Consider the following 27,655-nt stretch of genomic DNA (forward strand, 5'->3'; position numbering starts at 1 on the left):
AATCATCTCTCTTTGTCAAGCAGTCAGTATGTTACCACGGAAATTTCCCCATGAGCTGCTCCTTAGATACACATCTAGTGAGATCCGCTTATTCCGTATTTTACATCGAAGAAGTCATATTACTTCATGAAACTTTTTTTAATAAATTCTTTATATAATTATGCAGTCCTGTACAGAGCCGAATTTTGCATTTTGGCTCTTAAAAATTTATAATAAATGAAATACAGCTCATGGCCAACTGCACCTAATCCGCCATGAGCTGTACCTAGTATGTACCTTTCTTGTCAACTTATAAAATATTATTTTAACTCTTTTTTTCTAAAAAATAGCTCTGTACAGGACTGCGGATGATCCTACTGATTACAAATATCACAGGTTTAACATGATTCTCTTTATTTTTTGGCCGTAATACGGGATAAGCGAATTCGTAATTCACGGCTTCCCGCGAGAGGTCTCTACTGTCTCTCCTGCCGACCCTTAATAAATAATTTTTAAATAAGATCTAAATCGTCAACTGATTATTATGGTTTTATCAGTAAAATGTAAAAATTTTTATGTCCCTGGCAATGCATTTTCCTTGTCAAATTTATTAATAAGTGCTACAATATGCGATTTTTTATAAAAATCAATACAAAAATTTTTTAAACTTAAATCAACGAAAAATTACAATGATCCATCCAACCATAGACATAGGGTGTGTTCCGATATACACTGCCAGTACTGGCAGTGCTGAAAAATTGTTCCGCTATTAGCATGCAGTGTGCTGCGACAGCATCTAGTTCCATCAATGACGTCATAAATGGTAGCCATATTGCTACTGCGGTTACTGCAGCTCCCGAGGTGAAGCAGTTACAGTGCAACATGGCGTCGTGCAATAAAATAGAATTGTTAGATGTAATGTTATATTCTTCTTCTTCGGAAGAACTATCACTGCTTTCATTTAAAATTTCTAATGCTATTAAGCAAATTGATAATTTACGATGCTTGTCCATGTTTGTTGTTATTATGTTTCACTGCAATATAATTACTGCAAAGTCGTTCCGAAATATAAAATCATAATGCTACTGACAGTGCCAAAGTAATTTCGGAACGTTGCGGCAGTGTACTGTTATGACGTCATGGATGGTTGTAACGCCGGCAAAAATGGAACACACCCATAGTAATAAAGATGGGCGCGCGAATTCTGGAATCACTAGAGTCCCTAGAAGTACTTTTAGAAACTCTAGAAGTTACCAAACTCTGATATCTCACTAGATACCTTACAATACACATTCGTAAAGCAGAAAGAATAAAAAAAAAATATGAATAAATAAAGTACGAAACATACAAGTTTATAAATAAAATAGAGTATCGTCAAGTAGAGAATAGAATGTCTTTAGAGCAAGAATGATCAACATCGCTACAAGTATTATTTTATTTTTAATACTTAAAAAAAATTTGGTTAAAGCGCAAAAATCAGAGATAGTTTGATATATAATATTTTCACCTAATATATCTAACTTTATCTTTATCCTATCTTCTAGCTTTATCTTTTTGTATATACTCCTTATACATACAAAAAAAATTCATATCGCACAATTTATTTTTATGCACATTTTTATTTTATATATATACATATACACATGCACGCACACTTAACAAAACTTAAAAAAATATAAGTTTTATTTTATTCGCATTATGAATCGGGTTCGTAAATCTTGAAATTAACTGCGCATAATTTGAGGGCACAATCTTGGTAGGAACAAGTACTTACCAAAGTCTCTCCAACAGGTATTCTTAAACGAGAAACATCCTCCTTTTTCAAGAACGACCAATCGCAACCGTACGATATACCACAATGCTTATTGTAATGGCCAATGATAGCTGTGTCATAACTACAATCAACAATTTTAAAGCCCTCATACATACATGCGGCAAATAAGTATTGACGCGTAAACGGATCCCATTTCAAACGCCAAATTCCACCTTTGAGATTAGTCTCGGACATTGGTCGTTTCAAGTTTCTCTTGTCCCACAACCTTAGAATCTCATCGTAACTGAAATGTTTAGTGTACTTTTATAAAAAAAACTAATGATAGAGAATAACCTCTCATTGCAATTCTTTATAATATTAAATATAGAAAAAATATACTTTTGAACATGAGAAAAGATCAGATTAATGATCAAATATCTTTTACTTCATTGGCAATTTATATTGAATAAAAACCGGCGGCACAAAAAAAATCGTAAATCAAGTATAACTTTATCAAACTAAAAGTATATAAATCTGTTTTTCTCGAAAAATCGTACATATAATAATTTCAGAAATCTTTTACCTTCCGGTTGCAAGCATGAATGGTTTAACAATGTTGCTGTGAATACTGGTGACACCAGAAGTGTGCTCACTATTACACAATACAGGAGTAGATCCTGTCCTGGTGTCGAAAGTTAGAAACTTGTTGTCATCACCTCCTGAAATTTAAAATATGTTAGTCTGTCAAAAATTTACACCGGCATTTTTCATTTAGGTAATATATACTGAAAAAAAATTGCGAAATTATAGCGTGTGCATTACTGTACCAGAATAAAAAATATTATCATTGCAATAATCAAAGGCCACGATCCACGCCTGGAATTCGTGCGCGCGTAACGTAAAGTTCTTTATCAGATTATTAGTTTCATGCCATGTGAATCGAGATATCTTTCCTTGACTATCGCTCACAGCAATATGTGGATTCAAATAAGAAGAGCATCCTCCAGTGGACCAATCCAACGACAATGCCATGACATCTTCGTTATCGTCACTGATTCTTTCTTCAGCAATTAATTGCAATTTTGTTTTGCTTTCCTTCTTTTTTAGTTCGTAAATTTGCAAATGTCCATTGGAGTTAGCAACAGCAAGCAATATTTGATTATTTTCGCTATCCGTGACATATATCCACTTCATATCCAACACGCCTGAAGTGTCTATTTGTTGCAATACTTGTAATTTTCCACCATCCGCCACGCGAAGTAAGTAAATTCGTCCTGTCCGTTTACACTTTTCATCTTTTGCACCTTCTTTATTTTCAATTAATTTGTATGTTCCACACGCCAATAAATCTTGAAACGGTTCTGCAGGACACCATTCAACGGAATCTGCCGGGAATTCTGTATCAAATTCGTCCAAAGTATAAAAAACTTCCTTAATTGCCATTTGTGGAAAATTGCCTGGAACAAAAAAAATTGCAGATATCCCTTACCAAATTTCTCACACGCATCAGCAATATTTAACAAATAATTCAAAGTTTATTGTATTATATAGATAAAAGCAGTTTTATATAATCGTATATAAGAAACTTACAACATATAGAAAGATTAAATATAAGTATATATCATATAATCAATAAGTTTTATTTTTCATTATCAACTTTATCTCACAATTATAATGATTTTAAAAATGCCTCACCTATATAAAGTCAAGCAGTCTGTGCAATCTTCAAATAATAAAATTTAAAAAATGCAATTTTGCAATTAATGCCTTTATTACAATTGATGGATGAATATGTATGTATATATGTATGAGACTCAAAGAAAGATATAATATGTATATGAATAAGAAATAAAATAAATGTACAAACGCGATTCAGGAAGAGTAAACATTTGTGGTGAGAGCATGCATACATACAGTTGTTACAAATAAATGAGAATATAAATCTGCTATACAACTTTTTCCCAAAGAAACATAACTTTTACACATGCATACAAATACTATGGGTTGTTTTATCTAAACTACAAATTTCTTTTGATAAAAAAATTTTATTTGCCTATAAATATTACAATATTTAAGTATAGGAACACACATTTTTGTACCATTTTTACATTACATATATAGAAAAAAAAATTCTCTTACATTTATCTTTTAGATTTATAATGATACTACATTATAATTATATCGAGCTAATAACTTATGCAACAGTGTATATAATTAATCAGATTATATAAATTTTTATATAAAATTATTATTGCATAAATAGAAATAGTGACTATCTTGTTTATATTTGTACTATAATTATCGATATATATTAATGAGGCTTAAAATGGTATGGCAATACATATAATATTTTACGACACAATGTGTATCATTAACCGATTTGTCACATTACCGATCGGCTCATTCGATTAGGCGGCTTATTAATAGGCTCTCGGTCCAGTGAAATAAATAAATATATAAATATTATCAAGAAGAATCACACAGAAAGAAAAAAACAAAGCATCTCAGAAAAATTGTAAATATAAAATGGCATGTTACAAACTAACTAGTTAAACTAATAAATTTAAAGTATATAAAAAAATATCACACTGTTATGATATGTTTCTTGCTAGTGTTAATTATAGCATTTTACATAACAGTAAACCAAAAAAATCTCTGATTCTTTTTCTGAAGTTTGATTAAGCACAATTCGTTGATTCATTAAAGAAAAAATTATTACTTAATGTTTCAATTGTACATAATGCAAGGGATTCGCGACAAAAATATCTTTCTTACAATATTAGATTTAATTATAGAATCTATTATTATTATTCTAAATCATTACCTTATACAAATTACTCCTTCTCCAATAATACTTTGAGTTGGTCAAAATTCGAGGTAGAATAAATACTGTTAATAATAGAGTACATATATTTTTTCATATTAAATAGAGAGAGAGTCTCTCTATCTCTCTCTCTCTCAGAAGAGAAACAGAATATACGGTTGTTATGATATCAAGGATTTGAAAAACTTGTTTCATGATTATTTTAATAGAAGACATAATATTATTGGTATGCCTTCTTGGAGCTTTTCGTAGCTTCGACTCGACATTGTTTGACAAGACGACATGCTTTCATGAGATCGCGTTCAACTTTAGGCATTGTCTTGCGAAGTTTGCTACCAGTATAAAAAGGTTTAAGATCGCGACCTAGCTGTTCTATGATGCGTAGCAATTTTACATACTTTGATTGAGCAGGAACGGAAGACGAAGACACGGACGAAGACACGGACGAAGACACGGACAAAGACACGGACACGGTCTGCTGCGAGGACGTTGAATTCGGTATCGTCAACAACGGTTCCATAATTTTCGCAGTAACCCCTACGTTTTTGCGTTGCTTTGCCATCTCTTGTGCGTTGTTCTTATTTTAATATACCTTAAGAAATAATCGATTGACATAATCTATGAAGTCTGGATCTTAAAATCCACTAGTGACCAAATATTTCGTCAAATTATTCTCGCGTTTTAGCAAGAAAAAGTCAATCGTAAAACTTAGCTAACCTCTAAGAATAACACAGAGAATCGTTTCTATCGATTTCATGTCGATATGTTTTACAAACCTTAAATATTGTTTCGCCGTATCATTCGAAACACGATGAGCAGCTGATATGTAAATGATGTAAGATTGATAAAGTCAATTGTGCATGAATACGATTAGCGTAACAAAATAGTATCAGTTACTAAAAAAAAAAAAAGACCGAGCATTCTCTACGGCCTAGTTTACACTGATATACTTTAATACGTACTAAGTACTACATTGGCTAATCATAGTAATTCCTTTAAAGAATAGAACGGCTGTGATTGGACAGTATAGTATGATGAAAATGATTGACTGTGTGATTGGTCGATTTGCTTATGGCATTATGGTTAGGACTAAAATTTTTTCAAATGTACCTAGATGATCACGCATTATAAATCGTAACTGTTGTGGCACTGAAAGGAATTGGGGGAAAATCTTTGTAACGATTAGTTTGTGTGAAAGCTGTCCGACACATTAAAATTAAAAATGTAGTTAATGGAATGTAATATAATTATTTTTTCATCTTTTGATCAGCGATAACATTGGCAATTTTTCTCAAAACTACAGTAGCGGTACGTAAAAATGGCGCGACAAAATCGATACACAATATATATATATATATATATATATATATATATATATATATATATATATATCCGATTTAAAACTGCTGAATTTAAAAGAAGGCATTAGATATCGACATCCTTTGCATATATACCATGGCGCGAATTTGAACAGAATATTTGTTAACATTTGATTTTACAAAGTGAAAATTTTGATTTTTCGTTCAATATTTGCTTCCTTTTTATATATCTGTATCATGCGACACTATTTTCAATGAAATACAATCATTTTTTTACCACATTTTTACAGCGTTACATAATGGAATACTAAATTAATTCTATACAGTTTGTAATCCTATAATAAAAAGTAAAGTGACGAAAAGAGGATAAAAAGTATGACAAGTCTTTGAAAGAAGAAATATTAAGAGCATTGCATTGTATACAAAACTTTTATTTATTTAACGATATATATTTATGGAATATATTTATGGGATTATACTTTCCATTAGGTACATGTCGTTTGAAAAGCTTTTCCTTATATTTCTTTCCTTTACACACTTGAAACGTATACTGAGAGATTTGCAATGTACTCACCCGATGATTTTAACATAAACCGTAGTATATAATTGTCTCTTTATGTTTTATAAAATATAAATCAAGATTCTGTCCTTCCTCCCCTTCTCTCTCTCTGTCTGTCTAATGATCTCTAGAATATACAAATGGATACTCCATTTCATTTCAAGTTCTTTCTACATATTAAATTGCAACTTAAAAGTAGAGAGAAAGTTATCAGCCGCACACAGTTTCAATAAGATACGTATATGGATCGAGCACACAGCGAAGGCACTCCATCTTGGAGCTGTATCGCAAGACAGAGTGAAGAAAGTAGCGATTCTTTATCCCATAAACAAGATGCTCCATCTATATGCGTATATGCGTCGTCGTGTGAATCAGAGTCCAAATCTAAATATTCGTACAAAGCAACATCTCGTCAAATAATATTGTATAAGGCTAGAAGTATTCTAATCACTAGCTAGCTCGGCGACAAATCATTGTTGCGCGTTGTGCTGTGTCTCTAGCAGGCAATCCCGCACGGCAACTCTGGCTTGCTGAATGCCGTTCTTCAGCCTCTCGGCAGCACTGCGGCTACCCGCATAGGACAGACGAATGTCTCTGCCGAGCTCTTCGATAATCATTAACAATTTACCGTAATTGTTTTGACCAGGCACGGCCGGGAAATTGATCATGCTGGACGGGCTGGCCTGTGCCACTTGTACAGTTTGCACATTCTGTAAATTCCTGGGATTTGGCACGGTGATCACAGGTTCGGGAATACGTGGTGGTGGCGGCGGCGGCGGCGGCTGAATCTCCGACATTTTGGGCAGTGCCGGTGGATCGTTCAGCTTGGTGATTGTTATCTCGTTCAGTTTGGCCAGCTCTGTCAACTTGGCCATCTCGCTCGCCATCTTCGAGTATTCTGGTGATATTTTGGCGATATCGTTCTGCATGCTCGTCTGCATCTTCATCATCTCGTTCATCTTTGTTTTTTCATTCATCTTTGCAATCTCCTTCGCCATCTCGCTAATTTGAGCGATCTCGTTCAATTTCGTTATATCATTATTCGTGTATTTGGCCATTTCTGTCATTTTTACCATTTCATTCAACTTTGCTAATTCATTCATTCTCTGCACCTCGTTGATTTTGGCCATTTGCGTCATCTTCATCATCTCGTTCATCTTTGCCATTTCGTTGATTTTGGTAATGTCATTGTACTTGGCCATTTCGGAAAATTTCACCATTTCGCTCATCTTGGCAATCTCTTGCATTTTCATGTACTCCGTAGTTTTGGCATATTCCGCCATCTTTTCCATTTCGTATCTTTTCGCCATATCCTGCGACATCTTATTTAATTCAGAATTCATTTTGCTAAACTCTGCCAATTGAGCCATTTGAACTATATGCTCAGGTACTTTTCCCCTTTCCATCATTTGCTTCAATTCAGCAGATATTTTATTCATATTCATCTCGGACATTTGGGCTATCGTAGCGGGATCCGGAGGAGGCATTTTAGACAACTCTGCAATTTTAGAAATCTCTCTCGCAAGATTCTCGTCCAGACAACGCTTTTTTTTGGCACGATGCCTAGCCATTCGCTGAGCTTCTTGCATTCTCCTCAATGCCGCTTGCTCCTCAGTTTCCTTAGCTCTGGCGTTCTTCATTATCTCCACAGCTGTATACAATCTAACAGCGCGTTCCTCTCCTGTTTCTGACATCTATAATCTCGCATTTCCCTCACTGTCTTAAGGTAAGATTTTTTTCAGGCGTTAAGCATAACACACTAACACAAGTGGCATCGAATATGTCCTTTGTGCGATCTATCATTTTGAATCAAATTACAAAACAATTTCTGATAGAATACGTGGGTATTCAAGCTTGATCGATACCCTCCGAAATTTCCACTTGACTTATTTGGCAATTCAATTACACTTGTCCATTTATCTATACATGCCACAATTTGAAAAATAGATTTAATAGTCTGGAATCCACCTGGAAACAGACGAACAAGCGTTATAATACACAAATGATGACACAACATAGAGGATAATAAAATGTGCTCGTGTGAAACCTAACCAACCTTCTTTGTAAGAGAGGTAGCGTTAATGATAATATAATGGTATATTTAAAAAAATGATGGTTTAGACAAGTGTCTACGTGATAACAATCTGTTTAATTTCAAATCCGGAAGAAAATTATTGTCGAAAGTCGGTGATATATTTGTGAAAAATTTTAACAACCAAATTTGATATGTCCCGATTAAATCGCTTGCATCAGCGGTAACAGATTTCCCGATTGAAAGGTAAAAACGATATCGAATGATAAACTCGTCTCACGAATGTGCGACACGGCGACGAATTCGATGATGTGGGAGATTCTACGTTTGGAACTACGCGCAAATTGTCGGACTCTTCCAACGAACGCGTCGTCGAATATTCCGGCTCCATTGCCCATGCGACGCGACGCAAGCGACGCCTGACGCGACGCAAACGAGAAAGATTCGAAAAGTAGACACGTCTATCGCGTCGCGACGCATGCGCGCCGAGCTAAGAACGACATCGTTGGCAATCGTCGGTCGTCGTCGTCGGTCGTCGTTCGTCGTCGTCGGTCGTCGTTCGTTGTCGTTCGTCCTCATTTGTCGTTTTCTCCTCAACTCCTTTCAGCACACAGTTTAAAGTCGGTGATATATTTGTGAAAAATTTTAACAACCAAATTTGATATGTCCCGATTAAATCGCTTGTATCAGCGGTAACACATATTTCCCGATTGAAAGGTAAAAACGATATCGAATGACAAACTCGTCTCACGAATGTGCGACACAGCGACGAATTCGATGATGTGGGAGATTCTACGTTTGGAACTACGCGCAAATTGTCGGACTCTTCCAACGAACGCGTCGTCGAATATTCCGGCTCCATTGCCCATGCGACGCGACGCAAGCGACGCCTGACGCGACGCAAACGAGAAAGATTCGAAAAGTAGACACGTCTATCGCGTCGCGACGCATGCGCGCCGAGCTAAGAACGACATCGTTGGCAATCGTCGGTCGTCGTCGTCGGTCGTCGTTCGTCGTCGTCGGTCGTCGTTCGTTGTCGTTCGTCCTCATTTGTCGTTTTCTCCTCAACTCCTTTCAGCACACAGTTTACCAACACCCCCTCCCCCCACCCCGCAGCAACATCCATACGTACACGTACATACGTCAATCGACAACAATGGCGGACATGTTTCGGACGGTTTGTCGATCCGCTCAAACGCACGATCAACTTACTCTGGCGAGAAATTTGTCGATCACCGAGGCCTCGACACGCATCCGCGGTGTCCTTCGGACGTATCGCTTCCGTCGATCCGCGTCTCCTACCAATCTGCGCGCCCTTTCATCAAGTTATCCCAGGATAAACGCACAAAGGCTGCATCGGCCGACATGTAAGATTTTCACGTTTGGAGCCACTTTAAGGGGCCAAGCGGGGTTGTCGCCGATAGGCTGCGTGTGACGTGGTTGCGTTTATTGACCATAACCCCTTCCTACCATCGTCTGCAACTTTACGACAGACAGGTGTACGACCCGCGAACCGCGAAACTATTGATCGCCCGCGGCAGTGCGTCAACCTGACCTGACCTGACCTGACCTGACCTGACCTGATGTGAGCTGAGCTGACCTGACTCGACGTCCTTTGAGAGTCACACTTTCCGCACGTCTTAAAACGTATATATGCGATATTATATTGTTCGCCAAAACAATATATAGGTGATATAGGCGGCAGTCTCTGCAAAGGAGACTGAGAGACACTCTTGACCGTTCCTTTGACTGCACAGTGGAGATTGATCGAGACGTATAACCGTTTACTCTCTATAAGCGAGCGATGATCGCCAACAATCGCACGATAATTTGATGCTTTCGCGTCGAATCGCACAAAACTCTCATAAGCTGAAAAGACGCATTTTTGAGAATAAAATTGCGCTTGTTTCAAGATGCCGCGACAATGAACGACGAAATGACAAGATTGGAGCGAGCGATACATTATTATTGTCTTATACATGGCATCAGATTATAATAGAAATTTATATAAATAAGAAATAGTATGTGTTTGTACACTACTGATGACATTTAGAAAAAGTGAGTATTATAAAAATATATATACATTTTTGGTGTAAAAAGATTTTAAAAATATGTTGATAAACAAAGAGGATGATTTTAATAAATGTATGTCGATACTTTATAGGAAATAGACCTGTATGCTAAATAAATAAAAAATTAAATAATTACATTTTATACACTTTTCAATTTTTTTTCAGTTTTTTTTTTTTTTAAAGATTTAAGAAGATTTTAAAATAACTGTATGTAAATTGACAAAGTAGGACAGACTGTTCAATACAGTTGTTAAAGTCTTACTCTCTATATAAGAGCACTAGATCAAGCATATATATATATACGCATACATACATATGTTATATATGTTTATAGCTTATATGTCAAAAGAAAGATATGCCAAAGAAGATATTCTCTATTCCTTCATGATTCAAAAACTCAATGTATATTAAAATATATTAGTGCATCATCTATTTTTATATAGTTTTTATTTGTTTGGTATACAGATCTGGAACTTTTGCGGTATTGATATGTATTTATGAATAAACTTGCATAAAATATTAAAAAGGCTAAACTATGTCAATTGTGCATAGTTGAGGTTTAACGAAAATTACGCACAAGAGTGTAACAAAAATAAATAATTATATTTTGTATCATACAATGAAATACTTTGTTTCAGGTTATACATCTAAGGTCAATAATATATATTATCAAGAGAATAGTGTGGTCTAAAACTAAAGATTAAAGTTATTTAACATGTATATATCGCCATATGAATACTATTTTCTCTTATTATTAGTCATCCTTCCTGTATATCTTTTTTTCAAACTTTGGTCATGGCTTGGGTGGGAATTATTTGTAAATAATTAAAATTTTAATATTTGGAAACTCAACTTAGATAGTATTGTAGGCTGTCTATCTATCTCATATGTATATATGTATATGTAAATGTGATGCAATTGTGCATTTTTATATATTTCTACACATGTATAATATATATATTATATATGTGTAAAAGATTTCCCTAAATTTTTTAAATTTAGGCAACCCAATAAACTATGTTTAAATGTTACAACGAGCTTAAAGAGAATTTTAAATGTTATAAAATCTATAAAAAAAGTAAAAAAAAATTAAAAATTAAATTTTATTAGTGATTAAAAGTTCATCCAACCCCATTCTTCCTTGATGTTTCCATATCCTGAACCTGGCAACATCTTTTCGCGTAATAATACCAATCACCTAAATAGAGAATATATTACAAATAAATTCGCAAATCTTACAGTAAATATTATATAGACCTTACCTCATTTGTGTCATTTACCACTGGTACGTGACGTAATCCTAATGCTCTAAAGAGTCTGAATGTTCTTGGCAGTGTTGCAGACTATAAACAATATCACATGATGTTACATGCATTGCAGAGATATCTTAATGTAAAAAATACTAACATGTTGTAATGTATAAGGGCAAGGATTCATAAAATGTCTCAAGTCTATCGTAAAAGTTTTTTCTTCATCAGTAATGGCGACTTGCTCGATAGTCGGATATCTAGGATACTCGTTTCTAAACATTTTTATACTTAAAGACTTCTCCCAAAATTCCGCGTATTCATTAAATACTTTATTTTTCAAAAGTACTATTAACTGTGAACGCAATATCAGACCTCGAAATCGACCGTAAGAATTGATCTCAGCCTGAAAAAAGATAATATAATCAAAATAAATGTAAAAAGCTATGATGCTTGAAAAAGCATTCTAGATATTACCTGATCGCTACTTGGCGGATCGACCACAGGAAATCCATTGAATGTAACGCATTTTAAAAGTTCGACGATATGTCCTACGTTTTCGACAGTTTTTAGAGCTACTATTGGATGACTCATTATCTCACTTGCATAAATATTATTTGACAGTGGTGGCGATTCCCATGGAAGTAATGGAATACCAGCCATTTGCGTATGAATATCATAAATTCCCTAAAAAGTAAATATATTTTATTATTAAAAATACATATTGTGTGCGCGAGAGCGCGTGTATGTGCATCCACATCGCACATATACATATGTACATGCACAGTATACTTGCCTCATTAAAGAAATCACCAACCCATTTAGCCATTATAAGAACTATTATGACAGGTAAACCGAAAGATATTCCCTGTGTCGCTTCTATCAAGATCGCGGTCAAACTTATCGTCATTCTAACTACTCCTCCTAATTGTGCAGCAGCACCTAATAAAGCGTATTTACCAGGATCCAATACTTCCTATGAAAAATGAAATCATACATAACAAAGCGCGACTAGTATTTAAAAATTTTACATCAAGATTTTAAACTTAGATTTTTTCTTACACAATCTGGACAAATTCTCGAAAGGGCCGACCCAATTAATCTACCCCATGCAGATCCAATCAACAGGGAAGGGATGAAAAGGCCACTCGACATTGATAGACCGAAAGTAGCGGCAGCAAGAAAGAAATATAGAATAACAAAGATGGCCAGCGTTATGTCATTGTGAGATCCTACAAATACGTGTGTATATATATATATATATATATATATATTGCTTTTAATTATATTTATTATTATTGTTTATCATATGTTTATCATTCTAACCTTTAGGATCATGAAATAATGATCGTACGCTGCTTTCTGGAGTTTGAAACCACAAAGAGGCGACGGCACTGTACTGCCCTTCTGCACAATACATTTGAACTGGAAACTTGGTGGGATCATTACCTAATGGTTTACAGTCATTGATAAAGTATATCATCAAAAAACCCATTGTCGCGCTTAATATCGCCACCAGGAGAGCTTCAATTACTTTTAGCCACTTTTGCGTCACGAATTGCAAACGAAAACAAGTGATCTTGTAATTGACATGATTCCAAAGAGCGCCGAGTAATCCGCCAAACGTGCCCATTATCATGAACAGAGGAATCTCATAAATTTGATATGGAATTGATTCAAATTTTCCTAGATTTAATAAGCCTGGATAAGAAAGATCTCCCAAGTGTCCATGGTATGTGCTCAAGACCACGTTTAAAGTGAATGTGGTAATCATACTAGCAAAAAAGGTTCTCCATGTGAGACTTTGATTGAAAAAACTAGTCCCTTCTTCTATACTAAACAAGACTCCACCTAGAAAATTAAAAAATTGCAATTGTAGGGCGCATTTATATATATATAAATTTATTTATTAATATTTACCAATTGGCGCTCCGAAAGCCGCCGATACTCCGGATGCAGCGCCCCCGGACACAAAGTCTCGTTTCTCATGATCCTCTCTAAAATATTTGAATATTTTCAAATCTTTCCTAAAAGTGGTACTTTTACCCTGAGAAATTCCTGCAGCCACAATAGCGCCAGAGTGAATCATAGGACCTTCCTGCATGAAAATCCACGAGATATCAAATAACAAATGGAGAGCGAGAGCAGACTGCTTACCTTGCCTCCTGCTAAACCTCCGACTACAGTGCATATAACGCCAATAGTTTTCACAGCCAAAGTTTTAATACGTACAACTCGTGGTATTTTAACTCCATTCAAGTAACATTTTATTTGCGGAATACCACTCCCTGCAGCAACAGGTTCAATGTAGGATACTAGGATGGCACCTATTAAAACTGGTACTATATTTAGCACTAGCCACATTATATATGGTAACCATAAACAACCTTTTACCACACATTGGTCCACATCTATCGTTGATATAAGAAGACTGTATTATTTTAGAGCATATCATAGAGCATACATTACATAAATGAAATATATTATACATGACATACATTTCTTAAGCCAGCCATACTTTAAGCTGGATAGTTCTTCTATGGATATATCTATAAAGCATGCTATAAGGGCAGTACAAATTCCAATCAAAAGAAAGATGAACCATCTGGCAAAATTTTTTTTAACAACAAATTTATATCCCTTCTTCCTTTCTTCGTCTTGTAGAAGATAATTTTCACACGGATCATAATCTAAGCTCTGAAAATAATGATACAATTAATTTATTCAATGCACTACCACACGCAAGAGAAAAGATAAAATAATATATAAGAGAGTACGCGAGAGAGAATATATACAATTGCACACTTTTATACAAGCTCACAATCATTGCATGATTTAATTTAATTTGATTAGGCAATTACTTCGTAATTGGTTGATAGGAAATTGGTTGCTCCTGGAATTATGTCCCCAATATTTAACCTTCTAGAATGACTGGAGATAGCTTCTATGCTGCTGCATGCTACATTATTGTCGATAGTGCTCTATTGACATAATATGGAATATTTTATAAATATATTTTTAGAAACGGCTTCTTTTTTTTAATGAGCTGTCAAACTTGACTTACACGAAATCGTACATCGATATTCTCGGAGTACGATGCAAAATTGTTTCTCGGCTTGATTAACCTTTCTCTATCCTCAACGTTGTATATATCGAGATTATCGCCATCTTCTCTATTATTTTCTATATCGGTTCTATGCGCTGACGAATTCATCGTTTTTGACAATTTTTGAAAGAACGTGACAGGAATTAAAGATCTATTCGTCTATTTTCAATCGCATTTCTTAAGGTACAATTTCATGTGCTGCAACTCGTGCAGCAGAGAGATCACGTGATTGAAATGGACGAATGAGTGACGACGGTGTGGCCGCTGATTCGTCCATTTCGATCACGTGACCTCTTTGCTGCACGAGGTTGCAGCACATGAAATTGTACCTTTAGATGCCTACTCTAATCGAACATTGAACGCGTCGGAGCGATCTCTATGAATCGATAAAAGTTTATGCTCTAGTTGATCACAATTTCGCAATGTGACGACGTATGTACATATGTACACTGTCCGACGCCCAACAGCCCGATTCGTTCCGTTCTTCCGTTTCCCTATTAAACATAAGAGCGGGAATATAATATGTACCTATATATGATAGATAAGGTACATATTACGTTCACTGTATAAGTATTATATTTTTTGTAAAGGCTATTAATTTAAAAAGAATATTTAAGATAATAATATATTTTCATAGCTATTGGTTTATTTTACAAGATACATACACAATCAGATTCAAAGAAACTTTCAGCTGACATATATATATATATATACATATACATACACATTAAAATCGAAACGTAAATATAACGAAGAAAACTCTTAAAATATTGTTTACAATCTAATACAATGTAAAACATGTACATAGAAGCGGTTTCTTTCTGTTTTTCTCTCTTTCTCTCTGCTTTTAACATTAATTAAAATTTCGGCTTTCGACATTTCTAACTTCCAGAAACAACGTGAACAATATGTGTAGGGCTTCCAATCTAGCATTCTCTCGCGTGGGAATGTCCAAAAGATTGCAGACTACATCGACCAACTGTGGCAAATTGCAATCGAGTTCCGATAGATCCAATTGCAACTCGTTGAGCTTATCTTCCACCTGCAATGGCCATTGCTGCATCAAACCATCGATATCCGGCATCGCTCGGTTTAGCTGCACGGCCGGCGGATGTTTGCTCCTGTGCAGCTGATTCATGTCAGTGATCCACTTGTCAATCGACTTGCCATTTCTCTCGGCGTCCTCGACCCTTTTGACGACTGCCTGCCTGGCGGCTGCTCCGGCGCTTCTCGAATGACTACGAAGCTGTAGATGCAACACCGCAGGATCGGACTGTTCGGTACAGGGCTCGTCTAATACCGTCAGACCGATCTTATCCTCGATGCCATCGGGCCTCGGCACCTTTATGAAGGCGTCTATGTCGCCGACCGCCGGTATGTAATCGGGAATGAATGGTATCAGCTTGTAGTTCAGCTCGATCCTCTGCGGCGTGTATCTGATGACCAATCGATAAGATAAGTTTTGTTTGATCGAGAAGAACAATATATGGCTCTTTATAAAAAGAATTCTTTTTTTATTAATTTATTAATTCTATATTATTTCTACTATTTATTATTATTATTATTATTATTATTATTATTATTATTATTATTATTATTATTATTATTATTAGGATTAACAATAAGTAGGATATAAAGATACGAATAGCCCACACTTGCCTCATTATATTATGAAACAGTTCTTTGACCTCCGTCGATGCTTCCAGATTCTCGAATTCCTTGGGATCGTACAAATCAATCGGCTTTGCTATATTGGTGCTCTGTATATCATCATCGTCGCTCTCCTCACTGTCTGAGGGATCGCTGCCGATTTCCAACGATTTCTCGAAGCCGACCTCGTTGCTAGAGTATCTATTTGTTTGATATGCGACAATTTCAAGTTTTTTTTTTTAAAGTAAGTATAAATTAAAATATATTACCATAAATCTACATTTTTCTATTCGTCGAAAAAAGAAAAGTCACTATTGCAAAATAATTGTCACGTAGTAGAAAGATAATTCAAGTCTCGTAATCCGTACATTTGCTGTAATTTATTATTATCGGTATTATAATAACTTGTGCGCACGCGATTTACACCGCGGTTACCTTCTAAATTCATGTTTCCTGCCGCGTGGCGAATTGTCCTCCAACGTGTTCGAGCTATCGCTTTTCCTGGTTTTCCTGGAACTCGGGGGTCTATGGCTTACAGGGCTTTTAATCTCCTCAGCGTTGCGTACCACAATGGTCTCGTCGAATTTACCGAACGCCGGGATATCGTGCGTTCTCTCGTCCTCTTCGTCGCTGCTGTCCTTGATGTCCATGCTCCGCGCCGAAGAACGTCCATCGATGCGTCCTTCGACGATCGCTCTCAGGGTCTGTATGATGACGAGCGTGGATAGATCAAGGCACAAATCGTTTGGTCTTGTCTCAATCTCAATCTATTTACTATTGCCAAATTATGGCGAAAAGAAGAAAAGAATACTTTGTTCGCGGCATTACCTGTGTCGTGTGGTCGTATCCCGTTGATAATTGGAGGGGATTTGTTTTCATAACGTTACCATAGTTTTATCGATCGGTATTAACTGAGAAATATAAGCATGCATATCATGTTGCATCTATATTAAATAATAATAATAATTCAATTTGATTATTAATATATAATATATAAATTAATTAATAATAAGAATAATACAAACGCTTAAAATGCGTAAAAGTACGTGAAACGTGAAACATGTCCTAATTTTTTACAAACATAGTTGTTTGTGTAAAATATGTTTTAAAAATACATGTCTCTATTATCGTATTATAGATGTACAAATTGTATACACATGCCTTTTTGACACAGTTTCTAAATCTTAATTGGATGGTGATTTTCTCGTTTCCAAATGATTTGTTCATTTTACTCGTTTTATCAATAATAATTCTTGCGGTTTCTAAGGAAAAAAAAAGAGAAGATGGATTAGATGCCGCATCTCTCTTACATAATCACAGATGATATAAATAAAAATCTAACCACATACCGATCGTATTCAATCGTGACAATTTATTATAATGTGAAACAATTAACATTTATATTTTGAAATAATGAGTATTATGATATCTTTATATTTGTGTATATATATTTATTGGGATTTATATATTTTTGATTTTTTGTATAATCTTTTTTATTTTTACGTAAAAGCAAGTGAGATGTATACATATCGACTCGGGAAAAAAAGAAAAGATTCTAGCTGTGTTTTGAAAAAGATTTCCTGTCGCATTGTTTATCGTTAACACCAATGGTCGTATCGATCGTTTTATCGAATTCAATCTTTACACATGACATGACCTACATAATCCAATGAAAGACACTGTTCGCAATGATAAAGCTGCCTCCATTTTATGACAGACAATGCAGACAAGTGCAATAAATTGTTGAGCGATTAAAGCTCGCGCGTGTCGTTATCTACCGATAACGCACACGCCGAAAGGGTTAATCGTCATTAAAAACGTAAGAAGCAATAACCGTAATAAAATAAGAACCGTAATAAAATATTTATTAACGTTTGTCATAAGCTGATCGCAAACACATGTATGTATATGTATATGTATATAATCCCATGTACAGATATATCCACCGGCACGATGTGGAAAGATTGATAAAAATATAAAAAACAATGTCGAAAGAAGAAGCAACTGTGAAGACACAGCGTATCGTGCCGATGAAAGGACGATATAAATTGTAACAAGGAAAATAGGTAAAATTATCAAAAACTGTACTGTAATTATAATATAGTATCAAAAATATTTTATAGTTATCAAAATTAGCAGGAGCATACATTCCTCCCGCGCAAGAAAGATATTCTTGTCTCAAGTTGGTTGCGATAAATTGTCTTAAATTTCAAACAAATTTCCTTGTTTTGACTCTGATGTCGGCGTTTCATTTCAAACGCGATTGCTTCCCTTTTATTTTCGTTATATCGGGTACTTTCCATAGACGTGACCACTTCTGGTGCGTCTTATTAACCATTCCCGAGATGTCGTCTGAGAAGAGGGATGATTCATTTGTTTCTTTCGAGAATGTTGAGAATAGATAGAGCGCACGTTGTAATTTGAGGTTTTTGATTCTAAAAAAGAGAAAGAAAAGATTAACTTGGCGATTAAATGGATTTCTAACAAATATTTTCAATATTCGCATGACTACGCATCGCACATTTGTAATATTTAGATTTTTGTGTAATAGAATGTTGAAACTAAAATTTTCTCTTGTATCGCATTATTTTAGAAATTTTTATAAGAAATCAAAAGAAGAAATTAGGGAGAGGGAATATATATTTTCTTATATCACAACCCAAAATCAAGGCTGCGTTCCGATATTCACTGTTAGTGAATATACTGAAAATCTATAGTTTATGTCACGTGCACTATAGATTTTCAGTATTGGCAGTGAATAACGGAACGCAGCCCAAAAATCGTGCATAAGAAATAATGTTCTGTTTGCAGCTTTTTTCTTTCAATATGTGCAATGATAGATAATGCTATTAATTGATCTGCTTTCTACAAGGAGAGAGATCAATCCTTACGCAATGACCCTCTGCATTTTGAGAAAGCCGGATGCGAGATATTTTGCTTCTTAAGAACCACGTCGCGCGATGGATTGATCGAGTTGCAAGCGTGGAAGTAATTTATTAAGCTCGAGTTTGCAGCTTTCGAATACCAAAGAGGTGACGTATCATTCTCAAAAGCAGTGGAAATTCTGAGTTTAAAGAAAATGTAGAAAAAGTTGTAATTGAATCCCCTGTCATTTCTCTTTTATATAATTATATAATAAAAAAATTATCACAAATAAAATTATTTTAACAAATCAAAATTTTATTACTTTTCAAATAACTTTTCGAGTAACTTACGTCTCAATGTTAATGATATCGTGATCCGACGCCTCGTTCTTGGGGGAATTCGCAGATAGAATCATAAACGCAAAGAGGAGGCTACAAACAGTGAAAAGTACGAAAAAATCGGCGGCGGGATGCTGCGGCGCGATTCCTAATATCTTCGAATTCGCGTTATCAAAATTGTCCTCGGCTGACGTGAACCACGTAAGTTCGCGGAAAATAAAGTCCTATGATACATAAAGTTGTAAAAGTGAAGGTCGGTACCTTAATATATACAGCAAAAGATAAAAGTTGACATAACTTGCCGACATTCGCCGACTGATCGAGATAATGAAAAGTATGCGACATATTGACATAAATATTAATTAATGCGTTAAGAATATCTCGCTTCATCGCATTGTCAATCATGAACAGGTTAAGGATAAAAAAAGGAACGTACTCGTAGAAATATCAAAACTTGCTGAACAATTAATTGTACTAGATAATAAATGTCACCCAGATTGTCCATCATTAATTGTCGTTTATCGATCGTTCTCAAGCAAATTTAAACCTTTATTCTGTTTCCTGCAATTATATACGATTTTTCGTCGTGTCATTTCGTGCCAAGGAAAACATAACTAAAAAAATCTGACAAAGTTATCGCGAATTGAATCGATAGTCACATTTTTGTTCACACAATATTATGTATTGTATCCTTGATATTTAATTGTTATATAATAATTTTTATATTATATAATATATACATATATTGTAGAATATTATTATTGGTTTTGATTAATTTTTAGTTAGCATTAGCATAGACTTTAATTAGTATTAGTACCGACGAAATGTTCAGTTAATTAAAAAAAATATAGTACAAGATATTTATATGCATTTATGTTTCTTCGATATGTAATATGATTCAGAATAAGGCGGAATCCTATTTGCTCACTCTAGCATAACCTACGCGGGTGTGGACATTATTATTATGCATCTATGTAACCTATGTAACCTATGGACCTTGTACGATATACGAAGGGGGGAGAGGAGGCATAAGAGTCATGTGCGAGTAGAATTATACTTGATAATGTTGTAAAAGTAATAAAAAAGATTCTTTTCAAGAAACAAAGTTTTCCGCAACAAATTTCCTCGAGCTACATCCTGTTAACCGACAGATTAATTTATTCATTATACTTATGAAGTGTCTAAATAATACGCGGATCATCTTGCGGATGAGCACATCGTATTGGATTTCGCAAATTTTTCACAAACGTGCTAGCGTCGTAAATTTTTACAAAGGTGCGTACTTGCGCGCATTTGCTATCACATTCGTTTGAAATAGAAAAATTCCAATAATATTCTTTTAAACAACTTTTAAGATGAAGATAACAAATACGTAATATATATAGCGATACAGTGAATGTTGTAAATAGATTAAGATTATCGATTAATCATATTTGCAAATTTCTATACGATGACATAGAAAACCCAATATTCTAGTGATGAAAACATTTATTCTTTTCTGTTTGTCAGATTGAGACTCACAAAATTCAGATTGAAATTCATAATCCAATTCAATCAATTTTGTTATCGTGTTATGGCTTTTGACGTGAGCTGAATGACTTGATGATTATGGGGAGTCTCGGTCTTTTTTTATTTCTAAAGATAAAACAATGGCTAGTACCTTGAATAATTGAAGCGCGCATTTATCTGTTCTCTATAGCAGATTAAGCTGACCAAGATAATTTGATTGCAAATTAATTTCTGCAATAATTATCAAAGACTATTTTTATATTTCTTCAAATTAATAATTAAAGGATACTAATAATAATAAACTATTCCTAAAAGATTATATACTGGTGCTTTGTACTACTCTCTTCTCTCTTACTTTTACACAAGTCGATCAAATGGGAATCGTCAATTTTTCAAGCAATGTAAATATCTTATTGTAATCTGTGTCTCGAGTTTCTATGTGCAAAGATTCTTGAAGATATTTTTAAAAGACAATTTATATAATGTTAAAGTGATTTATTGTGCTCGTTACATCATGAGGAAGAGATGAAAACCAAAATGACGTGCATAAACCGGAGAACTAGTATCTAATCGGCAAAGGATAGCTTTATCCGACTTGGCGCGGATTTGTTGACCAATCTGCGACTAACGAGCGATACAGATCTCGAGAACCTCGTCCTCGAGTCGTGCGAATGCAGGAGCGCACATTGGTATCTTTATCTTGATCGTCGGCCGGGGATTCGCGAGCAAAGATGTCTCGTAAGTGAAATTATTCCAAGTGTTTCCCAGGAAGACGGATCGCGCTATCTTCGCCAAGAGGCAACGAATTTTAATTATTGACTGTATTTCACGGACCATTAAAATTTCCCTTGATAGAAATTTATAAAAAACGTGGATTAATAATACAAAAAAAAAAAAAAGAAAGTTAATGCGCTAGATTAAAAATTGCGAGTGAATAATTGTGCGTTTAAGCAGAGTGCTAATGTATCATGTGATATAACGGAACATCTACTACTTTATAAAGTCTAATAGGTGCATTGTCTATAAATAAAATGTAAATTGTAAATTGTAAAAAAAAGAAGATTATAATTTCCTTCAGATGGAGCATCATGAAATCACTAGTTTGAATTGTCAGTATCTTATCGCGAAGTATTCGCGAGTGAAGATTGAATAAAGATTGTGCTTCCCTCTGAGAGTGATTGCCAGCCGATTCCTGGCTTGATAATTATCAGTCGAAAGGTTGGAGGCAGTTTTTCATTCACGTTAATTAGCATTCCATCATCGGAGACTTGAATATTTCTCGAAGATTGAACCTTATTTCCTCTTGCGTTTCTTATCTTTTTGTGCAACTTGTAATGGTAAAGACGGAAAAGATGGAAGATGGCATTTACGTAAGAAATTTTTTACACGTAAAATAAAGTTCGCTTGGACACCGCGCCGTTTCTTATAAAATTTACTGAAATATTACAAATCTTTTAGAAACAAAGTGGATATTCTAACGAGGCGTTCCAACTGGACAGTTTTGACTCTCATGAAAATGTTCCACCCGATTATAAGACAGCGACGCAACTTGATAAACAGCAAGAACACTCTGAAAATTCAGTGCGTATCGCACACACCTACATATGTATATGTATCTTACGTTAAGTTTAGATGATAAAAAAAATATATAATTATATATTAATAATAACACATAAATCGTCTCAGGCAGTCACTAAAGGAGCTGAATGGGGAGGTAGATTGGAATTTCTAATGGCTTGTATAGCCACTTCTGTCGGATTGGGAAACGTGTGGAGATTTCCATTCACCGCGTATGAGAACGGCGGTGGTGTCTTTTTGATACCCTACATTATAGTCTTGATTCTGGTCGGAAAACCGTTTTACCTCTTGGAAGCATTGCTGGGGCAGTTTACCAGCAGATCCTGCGTGAAAACATGGCACATGACGCCGGCCATGAAGGGTGAGATGATTTGTTTTAGTAAAATAGAAGTAAGATAAAAATAATAATAAAATAAAAACAATCTTACTTTTGTTTACATAGGATTAATTTAACACTTGTATAAGAGTTCCCAAAATACAGATTTTTTTTTTAAATTAAAAATTGAGATAATTTCTTAAGATCTCTCTAAAAAAATCTTTCTAGAAAAAAAGAAAAAGTTTTGTGTGATCAAAGATGCTGAGAATATCATAAAGATAATAAATATTGCAAAAGATGTCAAAGAGAGATTTCTTTTTTATGCATTCAAGAATTACTTTAAAATAATAGACTTGTCTCTCAATTTTTCAATTAAAACTTATTCTTTTTCCTGCAATATTATGATTATGTAACACATAGAGATCTGCTTTCAGGTTTAGGATATTCACAAGCCTTTGTCGCGTTCTGCGTCATTTCATACTATGGCGCCTTGATGGCATTGACCTTATATTACTTGGCAATGAGCTTCCAGTCTGAATTGCCGTGGTCGATTTGTCGCACGGAATGGCGAAATTACTGTATCGATGCTATCTCAAACAGCAGTATCTCCGAGATTCGTAACGTCACCGTTCAAAGTTCCGCGGAGCTGTATTTCAGGTTTGAGAGTAAAACAATATTTTCTCAGCCCTTTTAAATGTTGATTTATTTTTTAAATCTTTACGCGATTTTCATACAGGAAACTAGTATTGCAAGAATACGAGTCCATCGAGAGCGGTATCGGTGCGCCGTCCTGGCAGCTGGCAATATGTCTATTTCTTAGTTGGGCTTGTATCTTTGGGTTGCTGTTTCGCGGCGTGAAGAGTACGGGCAAAGCAGCTTACTTTCTCGCGTTATTCCCTTACGTTGTAATGACGGCTCTGCTGATCAGAGCCGTCACCCTCGAGGGCGCCGTTAACGGCATTCTTTTCTTCGTCACGCCAAAATGGGACGCTCTGTGGAAGCCTACTGTCTGGTACGCCGCTATCACGCAATGTTTCTTTTCATTATCGGTTTGCTTTGGCCCAATCATTAACTATTCCTCCTACAACAATTTCGGACACAGAGTGGACAGGTAAGAAATTCGTTGAACCTTAAAATAAGATTTAATCATAATCATAAATATTACATTAGCTGATTTATATTTTAAATTCCCGTTCAAAAATTGTTTACTTATATAAATTTACATATCCGAAATATATATCATTTTCCGGCTAGTCATCGTCATTATTGCATTTTATTTTTCAATCGTATCTTTCACTTCTCAGTTTTTCCAGTTTTTCAAAGGTTCGCTCAAAGACAGCTATATTAAAATGCGCTTTTTACTTTATTCTATACATATATTTTATTTCATTTCAGAGATGTAATGATAGTGACAACGTTGGATACGTTTACCAGCCTGATGGCCGGTTGCACGATCTTCGGTATCCTCGGTAATCTGGCTCACGAGATGGGCACGACGGATATCACCAAGGTGGTCCGCGGCGGCATCGGATTAGCCTTCATCTCGTATCCGGACGCTCTATCGCGCTTTACTTTTGTGCCGCAGCTGTTTGCCGTAATGTTTTTCGTCATGCTATTTGTCCTCGGTGTAGGAAGCGCCGTCGGGTTGTGCGGCGTGGTATTTAATGTCTTTCGCGACCATTTACCCAAAGTGAGGCAATGGTTAGTGTTGCTCTTCGTCACCTCTTTCGGTTACGTCGTCAGTCTCGTTTACATTACTCCGGTACGTTAAATTAAACACTCATACTAGCTCTTAAGTTGATACAAGTATATCACTTTTATAAATATCATTGACCTAATCGATATCCTAAGTACCGATCGTAAGTCTACATTCGAGCAATGCAAAAATTCCAGTTTAGACCGAATGCGTTTAACGCTCAGTCTATTATTTAATATTGAATATATACATTTCACCGGTCTTCCATCTTGGCTTGCATCTATTTTAGTTACATGGGTTGTAAAAAAAAAAAAAAAAAAAAAAAAAAAAAAAAATAATTTTTTTAAAAGACTTCCATTGAAGAAAAAAAAAAATACACAAAATGATTATTTTAATAAATCAATATTTTGCTCTAGGATATATTTCAATAACAAAAAATTTTTAAGTTTTTTTTTGCATGTTTGGATAACAATTTCAAATATTTTGAAAGAGTTATAGAAAAAAATATACATATTTTCAATAAATTTGACATGGTCTCATGTTAAGATTTAATATTAAATGTCGATCACGCACACACACACAGGGTGGTCAATGGTTCATAACATTGGTCGATTACTACGGGGGAACCTTCGTGGCAATAATTGTCGGCGTTCTCGAGATAATAACTGTCTTCTGGGTGTATGGTCTGTCGAATTTCCTCGACGATATGGAATTTATGCTGAATAAGAGACTAGGTTTCTACTGGCGAGCGTGTTGGTTCTTAATCACACCCTTTCTCATGATCGTCATACTGATCTATACGTGCGCAACTTACGAGCCGCTTATGTACGACGGCGTATTATTTCCCGATTATGCTTACGGTCAGTAAAACTTTTTCGGTATCTTAAGCCCACTTTGGATAATAAAACTCTATATTTATAACTTTATATCCCGTGCATTCTAATTATTCAAATGTTTTTTATATTGCACTGCATATACAATGTCAGAGAAAAATTCTGTCGCGAGTTATGAATTGTCTAAAGTAGGCTTAAAAATCATTATCAGTCTTATTGTTAGCGACATGCGCCAAAAAAGCTTACTTTTTTATTTTTTAAGTAGGAGTAGGATGGTTTCTGCTGGCTCTAGGCATATCTCCTATAATGTGGTGGATCGGCCAAAAAATTGTCGCAAACAGAATATCATCGTCTTTTACGGAAGTAGGTATCTCAATATACACATATATATCAAATTCAAAGTATATAATATCAGAAAAAGCTGGAAACTAATCCTTAAAATTCTAAAACATATTATAGTCTGTCAAAACGGCATTTCGACCTGCGCAAAGTAAATGGGGACCTAAGAACCCGAAGATACACAGAGAATGGGAAACGTTTAGGACGGAGAAGAAATTAAGATTTCAAGGCGGTCTAATGAAGATGTTTTTTAAATAAAAAAAATCAAATTTTATTTATTTATTGTTCCATATTCTTTCTAATTTAACGTTGTAAGATTTTATGCTGTCTATTAGCTAACAGCTAACATAATGTATTGTAATATTGTAGAAAAAATAAATCATTTGTTTTTCTTTATACGTCTATGTGTGCGTTGTGTGTTTGCGCGCATTGCATATACATTATTTTATACATATTATTGCATATAATGTGTATTATATCTATTTTACAAATTATTTATTTATTACATTATGCACACATACATAATTATACACATACATACTAATTATATTAGGTTTTACAAAGATGCGCATTTTTAGTTGAAACTTTTCAAGATAAGATATTTTTTAATATCTTAGTACCAGAAAATTAGAACAGAGCTATACTATAACGAGACAAAAGGTGTGCACACGAATATTGAAAATACGACCGCGGTACAATGCCGGCGGTACTATATAACTACCGCTATGAATCATGTTGTTTGATTTACCTTTTTGAATTACAATTGGACGCGAATACATTTTGTGTAGAATGTTTCCGTTTCAATTATGCACGGACGTAGTTACGAGTCACCGGTCACATTACGTAATATCTGTGGACAATTTAGTTTATAAATTTTAAGATATATAATTTGTTTTTTGATTTGGTTCTTTTCTATATATATGCGTTTAAAATTGTGCCAGCGTATTATACCATAAAATGGAAACTAGCTGAATAAAATATGTATGTTATAAAAATATCCGTTTGATTGTTTATATCTCATATTAAAACTTCTCTCACGCATTTGATACTTGAAATTTATTTGTGATCTAGATAAATTTTCCTTGTTTATTTGTGCTTGGGATAAAGATATTAGTGATATTACGCAATTAATTTATGCAGCAGAATGTGTTATGTAAAATTTTACGTGTACGGATATATAGTCAATTGAACAGGGTATCAATCAATTGAACTGAATTGACGATTAATCTGTCAAGACTTGTAAGTTTTCTTTTCTATTTCAGCTATTTTATTATTCTCTTATTTATATTTATGTAATTATACTTACATAATTTTAATAAATACTAACTCATACTATAATTTGATATTCTGTAATTGTATATTAATCAAAAGTATTGTCATTATCTTGCAAAGGTGAAAATAAAAAGAAAACGGGAGTTTACTGTCGTTTACGTTTGAACCGTCTTGTTATAGAATGCCATTCGGATTAGTCATTTTTGTGTGGGCAAACTTTAACAGGTGTGAGAATCTTTAAGCAGATAGTACGCGGTACGGTGTAAGATTTTAACATCTACGATAAAAATTATCTTTTATTATTTCCGTAAAAAAATTTTTCGATGCGCATCGTCTCATCTATGTTTCATAATATTTTCTTTTTCGTT

General features: G+C 34.7%; 7 protein-coding genes and 2 long non-coding RNA genes across 13 annotated transcripts; 3 read left to right on the forward strand and 6 right to left on the reverse strand.

Annotated features, from left to right (window-relative positions):
- Positions 1–1,582: 1,582 nt before the first annotated feature.
- Positions 1,583–5,490, reverse strand: LOC115240928 (diphthine methyltransferase). 3 transcript variants are annotated; one of them, XM_029816374.1, is made up of 6 exons: positions 5,333–5,490; positions 4,955–5,148; positions 4,557–4,621; positions 2,560–3,189; positions 2,316–2,451; positions 1,583–2,036 (listed from the first exon to the last, which is right to left on the reverse strand). In XM_029816374.1, the coding sequence occupies exons 4-6, from the start codon at positions 3,173–3,175 to the stop codon at positions 1,676–1,678; spliced, it is 1,113 nt and encodes a 370-aa protein (XP_029672234.1). In that variant the 5' UTR covers positions 3,176–3,189; positions 4,557–4,621; positions 4,955–5,148; positions 5,333–5,490; the 3' UTR covers positions 1,583–1,675. The 3 variants fall into 3 exon arrangements, with proteins under 3 accessions (XP_029672234.1, XP_029672233.1, XP_029672235.1); XM_029816373.1 differs by lacking the exons at positions 4,557–4,621; positions 4,955–5,148 and having other exon boundaries at positions 5,333–5,489; XM_029816375.1 differs by lacking the exons at positions 4,557–4,621; positions 5,333–5,490.
- On the reverse strand, positions 4,777–5,118 carry LOC115240958 (cyclin-dependent kinase 2-associated protein 1-like). The gene has a single exon (XM_029816429.1). It carries the CDS (start codon positions 5,116–5,118, stop codon positions 4,777–4,779), a length of 342 nt encoding a protein of 113 aa, XP_029672289.1.
- Positions 5,491–5,723: 233 nt separating the features above from the next.
- LOC115240880 lies at positions 5,724–6,769 on the forward strand. Its single transcript, XR_003884832.1, has 2 exons — positions 5,724–5,864; positions 6,166–6,769. It is a non-coding gene; the product is annotated as an uncharacterized LOC115240880 (long non-coding RNA).
- LOC115240878 (protein PELPK1-like) lies at positions 6,291–10,044 on the reverse strand. 2 transcript variants are annotated; one of them, XM_029816294.1, is made up of 2 exons: positions 9,679–10,044; positions 6,291–8,402 (listed from the first exon to the last, which is right to left on the reverse strand). In XM_029816294.1, exon 2 carries the CDS (start codon positions 8,126–8,128, stop codon positions 6,905–6,907), a length of 1,224 nt encoding a protein of 407 aa, XP_029672154.1. In that variant the 5' UTR covers positions 8,129–8,402; positions 9,679–10,044; the 3' UTR covers positions 6,291–6,904. The 2 variants fall into 2 exon arrangements, with proteins under 2 accessions (XP_029672154.1, XP_029672153.1); XM_029816293.1 differs by lacking the exon at positions 9,679–10,044 and adding an exon at positions 8,491–8,918.
- A 151-nt stretch (positions 10,045–10,195) lies between these two features.
- LOC115240879 lies at positions 10,196–11,447 on the forward strand. Its single transcript, XR_003884831.1, has 2 exons — positions 10,196–10,524; positions 11,177–11,447. It is a non-coding gene; the product is annotated as an uncharacterized LOC115240879 (long non-coding RNA).
- LOC115240877 (H(+)/Cl(-) exchange transporter 7) lies at positions 11,439–15,094 on the reverse strand. Its single transcript, XM_029816292.1, has 12 exons — positions 14,850–15,094; positions 14,647–14,766; positions 14,284–14,482; positions 13,943–14,196; positions 13,706–13,883; positions 13,112–13,636; positions 12,848–13,017; positions 12,582–12,761; positions 12,263–12,472; positions 11,946–12,191; positions 11,801–11,881; positions 11,439–11,736 (listed from the first exon to the last, which is right to left on the reverse strand). The coding sequence occupies exons 1-12, from the start codon at positions 14,997–14,999 to the stop codon at positions 11,635–11,637; spliced, it is 2,415 nt and encodes an 804-aa protein (XP_029672152.1). The 5' UTR covers positions 15,000–15,094; the 3' UTR covers positions 11,439–11,634.
- A 423-nt stretch (positions 15,095–15,517) lies between these two features.
- Positions 15,518–17,501, reverse strand: LOC115240933 (intraflagellar transport protein 46 homolog). Its single transcript, XM_029816386.1, has 4 exons — positions 17,370–17,501; positions 16,977–17,245; positions 16,551–16,742; positions 15,518–16,327 (listed from the first exon to the last, which is right to left on the reverse strand). The coding sequence occupies exons 1-4, from the start codon at positions 17,418–17,420 to the stop codon at positions 15,745–15,747; spliced, it is 1,095 nt and encodes a 364-aa protein (XP_029672246.1). The 5' UTR covers positions 17,421–17,501; the 3' UTR covers positions 15,518–15,744.
- Positions 17,502–18,601: 1,100 nt separating this feature from the next.
- Positions 18,602–20,262, reverse strand: LOC115240934. Its single transcript, XM_029816387.1, has 4 exons — positions 20,181–20,262; positions 19,757–19,968; positions 19,433–19,605; positions 18,602–18,976 (listed from the first exon to the last, which is right to left on the reverse strand). The coding sequence occupies exons 1-4, from the start codon at positions 20,250–20,252 to the stop codon at positions 18,825–18,827; spliced, it is 609 nt and encodes a 202-aa protein (XP_029672247.1). The 5' UTR covers positions 20,253–20,262; the 3' UTR covers positions 18,602–18,824.
- A 700-nt stretch (positions 20,263–20,962) lies between these two features.
- LOC115240985 (sodium-dependent nutrient amino acid transporter 1-like) lies at positions 20,963–27,315 on the forward strand. Of its 2 annotated transcripts, XM_029816471.1 has the most exons (10): positions 20,963–22,264; positions 22,332–22,623; positions 22,712–22,834; positions 22,940–23,192; positions 23,582–23,804; positions 23,884–24,258; positions 24,543–24,909; positions 25,427–25,703; positions 25,942–26,039; positions 26,136–27,315. In XM_029816471.1, the coding sequence occupies exons 2-10, from the start codon at positions 22,588–22,590 to the stop codon at positions 26,271–26,273; spliced, it is 1,890 nt and encodes a 629-aa protein (XP_029672331.1). In that variant the 5' UTR covers positions 20,963–22,264; positions 22,332–22,587; the 3' UTR covers positions 26,274–27,315. The 2 variants fall into 2 exon arrangements, with proteins under 2 accessions (XP_029672331.1, XP_029672330.1); XM_029816470.1 differs by having other exon boundaries at positions 20,963–22,623.
- The last annotated feature ends 340 nt before the right edge of the window (positions 27,316–27,655 follow it).

This window comes from Formica exsecta, unplaced genomic scaffold, assembly GCF_003651465.1.
Source record: "Formica exsecta isolate Colony F162 unplaced genomic scaffold, ASM365146v1 scaffold458, whole genome shotgun sequence".
In the NCBI taxonomy this organism is placed as follows: domain Eukaryota; kingdom Metazoa; phylum Arthropoda; class Insecta; order Hymenoptera; family Formicidae; genus Formica; species Formica exsecta.

Bases quoted from the DNA above. Each gene is read 5' to 3' on its own strand.
- LOC115240928 (XM_029816374.1), bottom strand. From the start codon at position 3,175: ATGGCAATTAAGGAAGTTTTTTATACTTTGGACGAATTTGATACAGAA. The intron at 2,452-2,559 runs GTACAGTAATGC...TTTAAATTTCAG, and splicing joins TGATAATATTTTTTATTCTG to GAGGTGATGACAACAAGTTT. The intron at 2,037-2,315 runs GTAAAAGATTTC...TAAACATTTCAG, and splicing joins TTCATGCTTGCAACCGGAAG to TTACGATGAGATTCTAAGGT.
- LOC115240958 (XM_029816429.1), bottom strand. From the start codon at position 5,118: ATGGCAAAGCAACGCAAAAACGTAGGGGTTACTGCGAAAATTATGGAA.
- LOC115240878 (XM_029816294.1), bottom strand. From the start codon at position 8,128: ATGTCAGAAACAGGAGAGGAACGCGCTGTTAGATTGTATACAGCTGTG.
- LOC115240877 (XM_029816292.1), bottom strand. From the start codon at position 14,999: ATGAATTCGTCAGCGCATAGAACCGATATAGAAAATAATAGAGAAGAT. The intron at 12,473-12,581 runs GCAAGTATACTG...TTTACTTTTTAG, and splicing joins TTGGTGATTTCTTTAATGAG to GGAATTTATGATATTCATAC. The intron at 12,192-12,262 runs GTAATATCTAGA...ATCTTTTTTCAG, and splicing joins ATCCGCCAAGTAGCGATCAG to GCTGAGATCAATTCTTACGG.
- LOC115240933 (XM_029816386.1), bottom strand. From the start codon at position 17,420: ATGAAAACAAATCCCCTCCAATTATCAACGGGATACGACCACACGACA. The intron at 17,246-17,369 runs GTAATGCCGCGA...GTCATCATACAG, and splicing joins GATACGACCACACGACACAG to ACCCTGAGAGCGATCGTCGA. The intron at 16,743-16,976 runs GTAACCGCGGTG...TCAAACAAATAG, and splicing joins AGGAAACATGAATTTAGAAG to ATACTCTAGCAACGAGGTCG.
- LOC115240934 (XM_029816387.1), bottom strand. From the start codon at position 20,252: ATGATGGACAATCTGGGTGACATTTATTATCTAGTACAATTAATTGTT. The intron at 19,969-20,180 runs GTACGTTCCTTT...TATGTATCATAG, and splicing joins AAGTTTTGATATTTCTACGA to GACTTTATTTTCCGCGAACT. The intron at 18,977-19,432 runs GTAAGGATTGAT...TCTCTTTTTTAG, and splicing joins AAAATGCAGAGGGTCATTGC to AATCAAAAACCTCAAATTAC.
- LOC115240985 (XM_029816470.1), top strand. From the start codon at position 22,588: ATGGTAAAGACGGAAAAGATGGAAGATGGCATTTAC. The intron at 22,624-22,711 runs GTAAGAAATTTT...CAAATCTTTTAG, and splicing joins AGATGGAAGATGGCATTTAC to AAACAAAGTGGATATTCTAA. The intron at 26,040-26,135 runs GTAGGTATCTCA...AACATATTATAG, and splicing joins TATCATCGTCTTTTACGGAA to TCTGTCAAAACGGCATTTCG.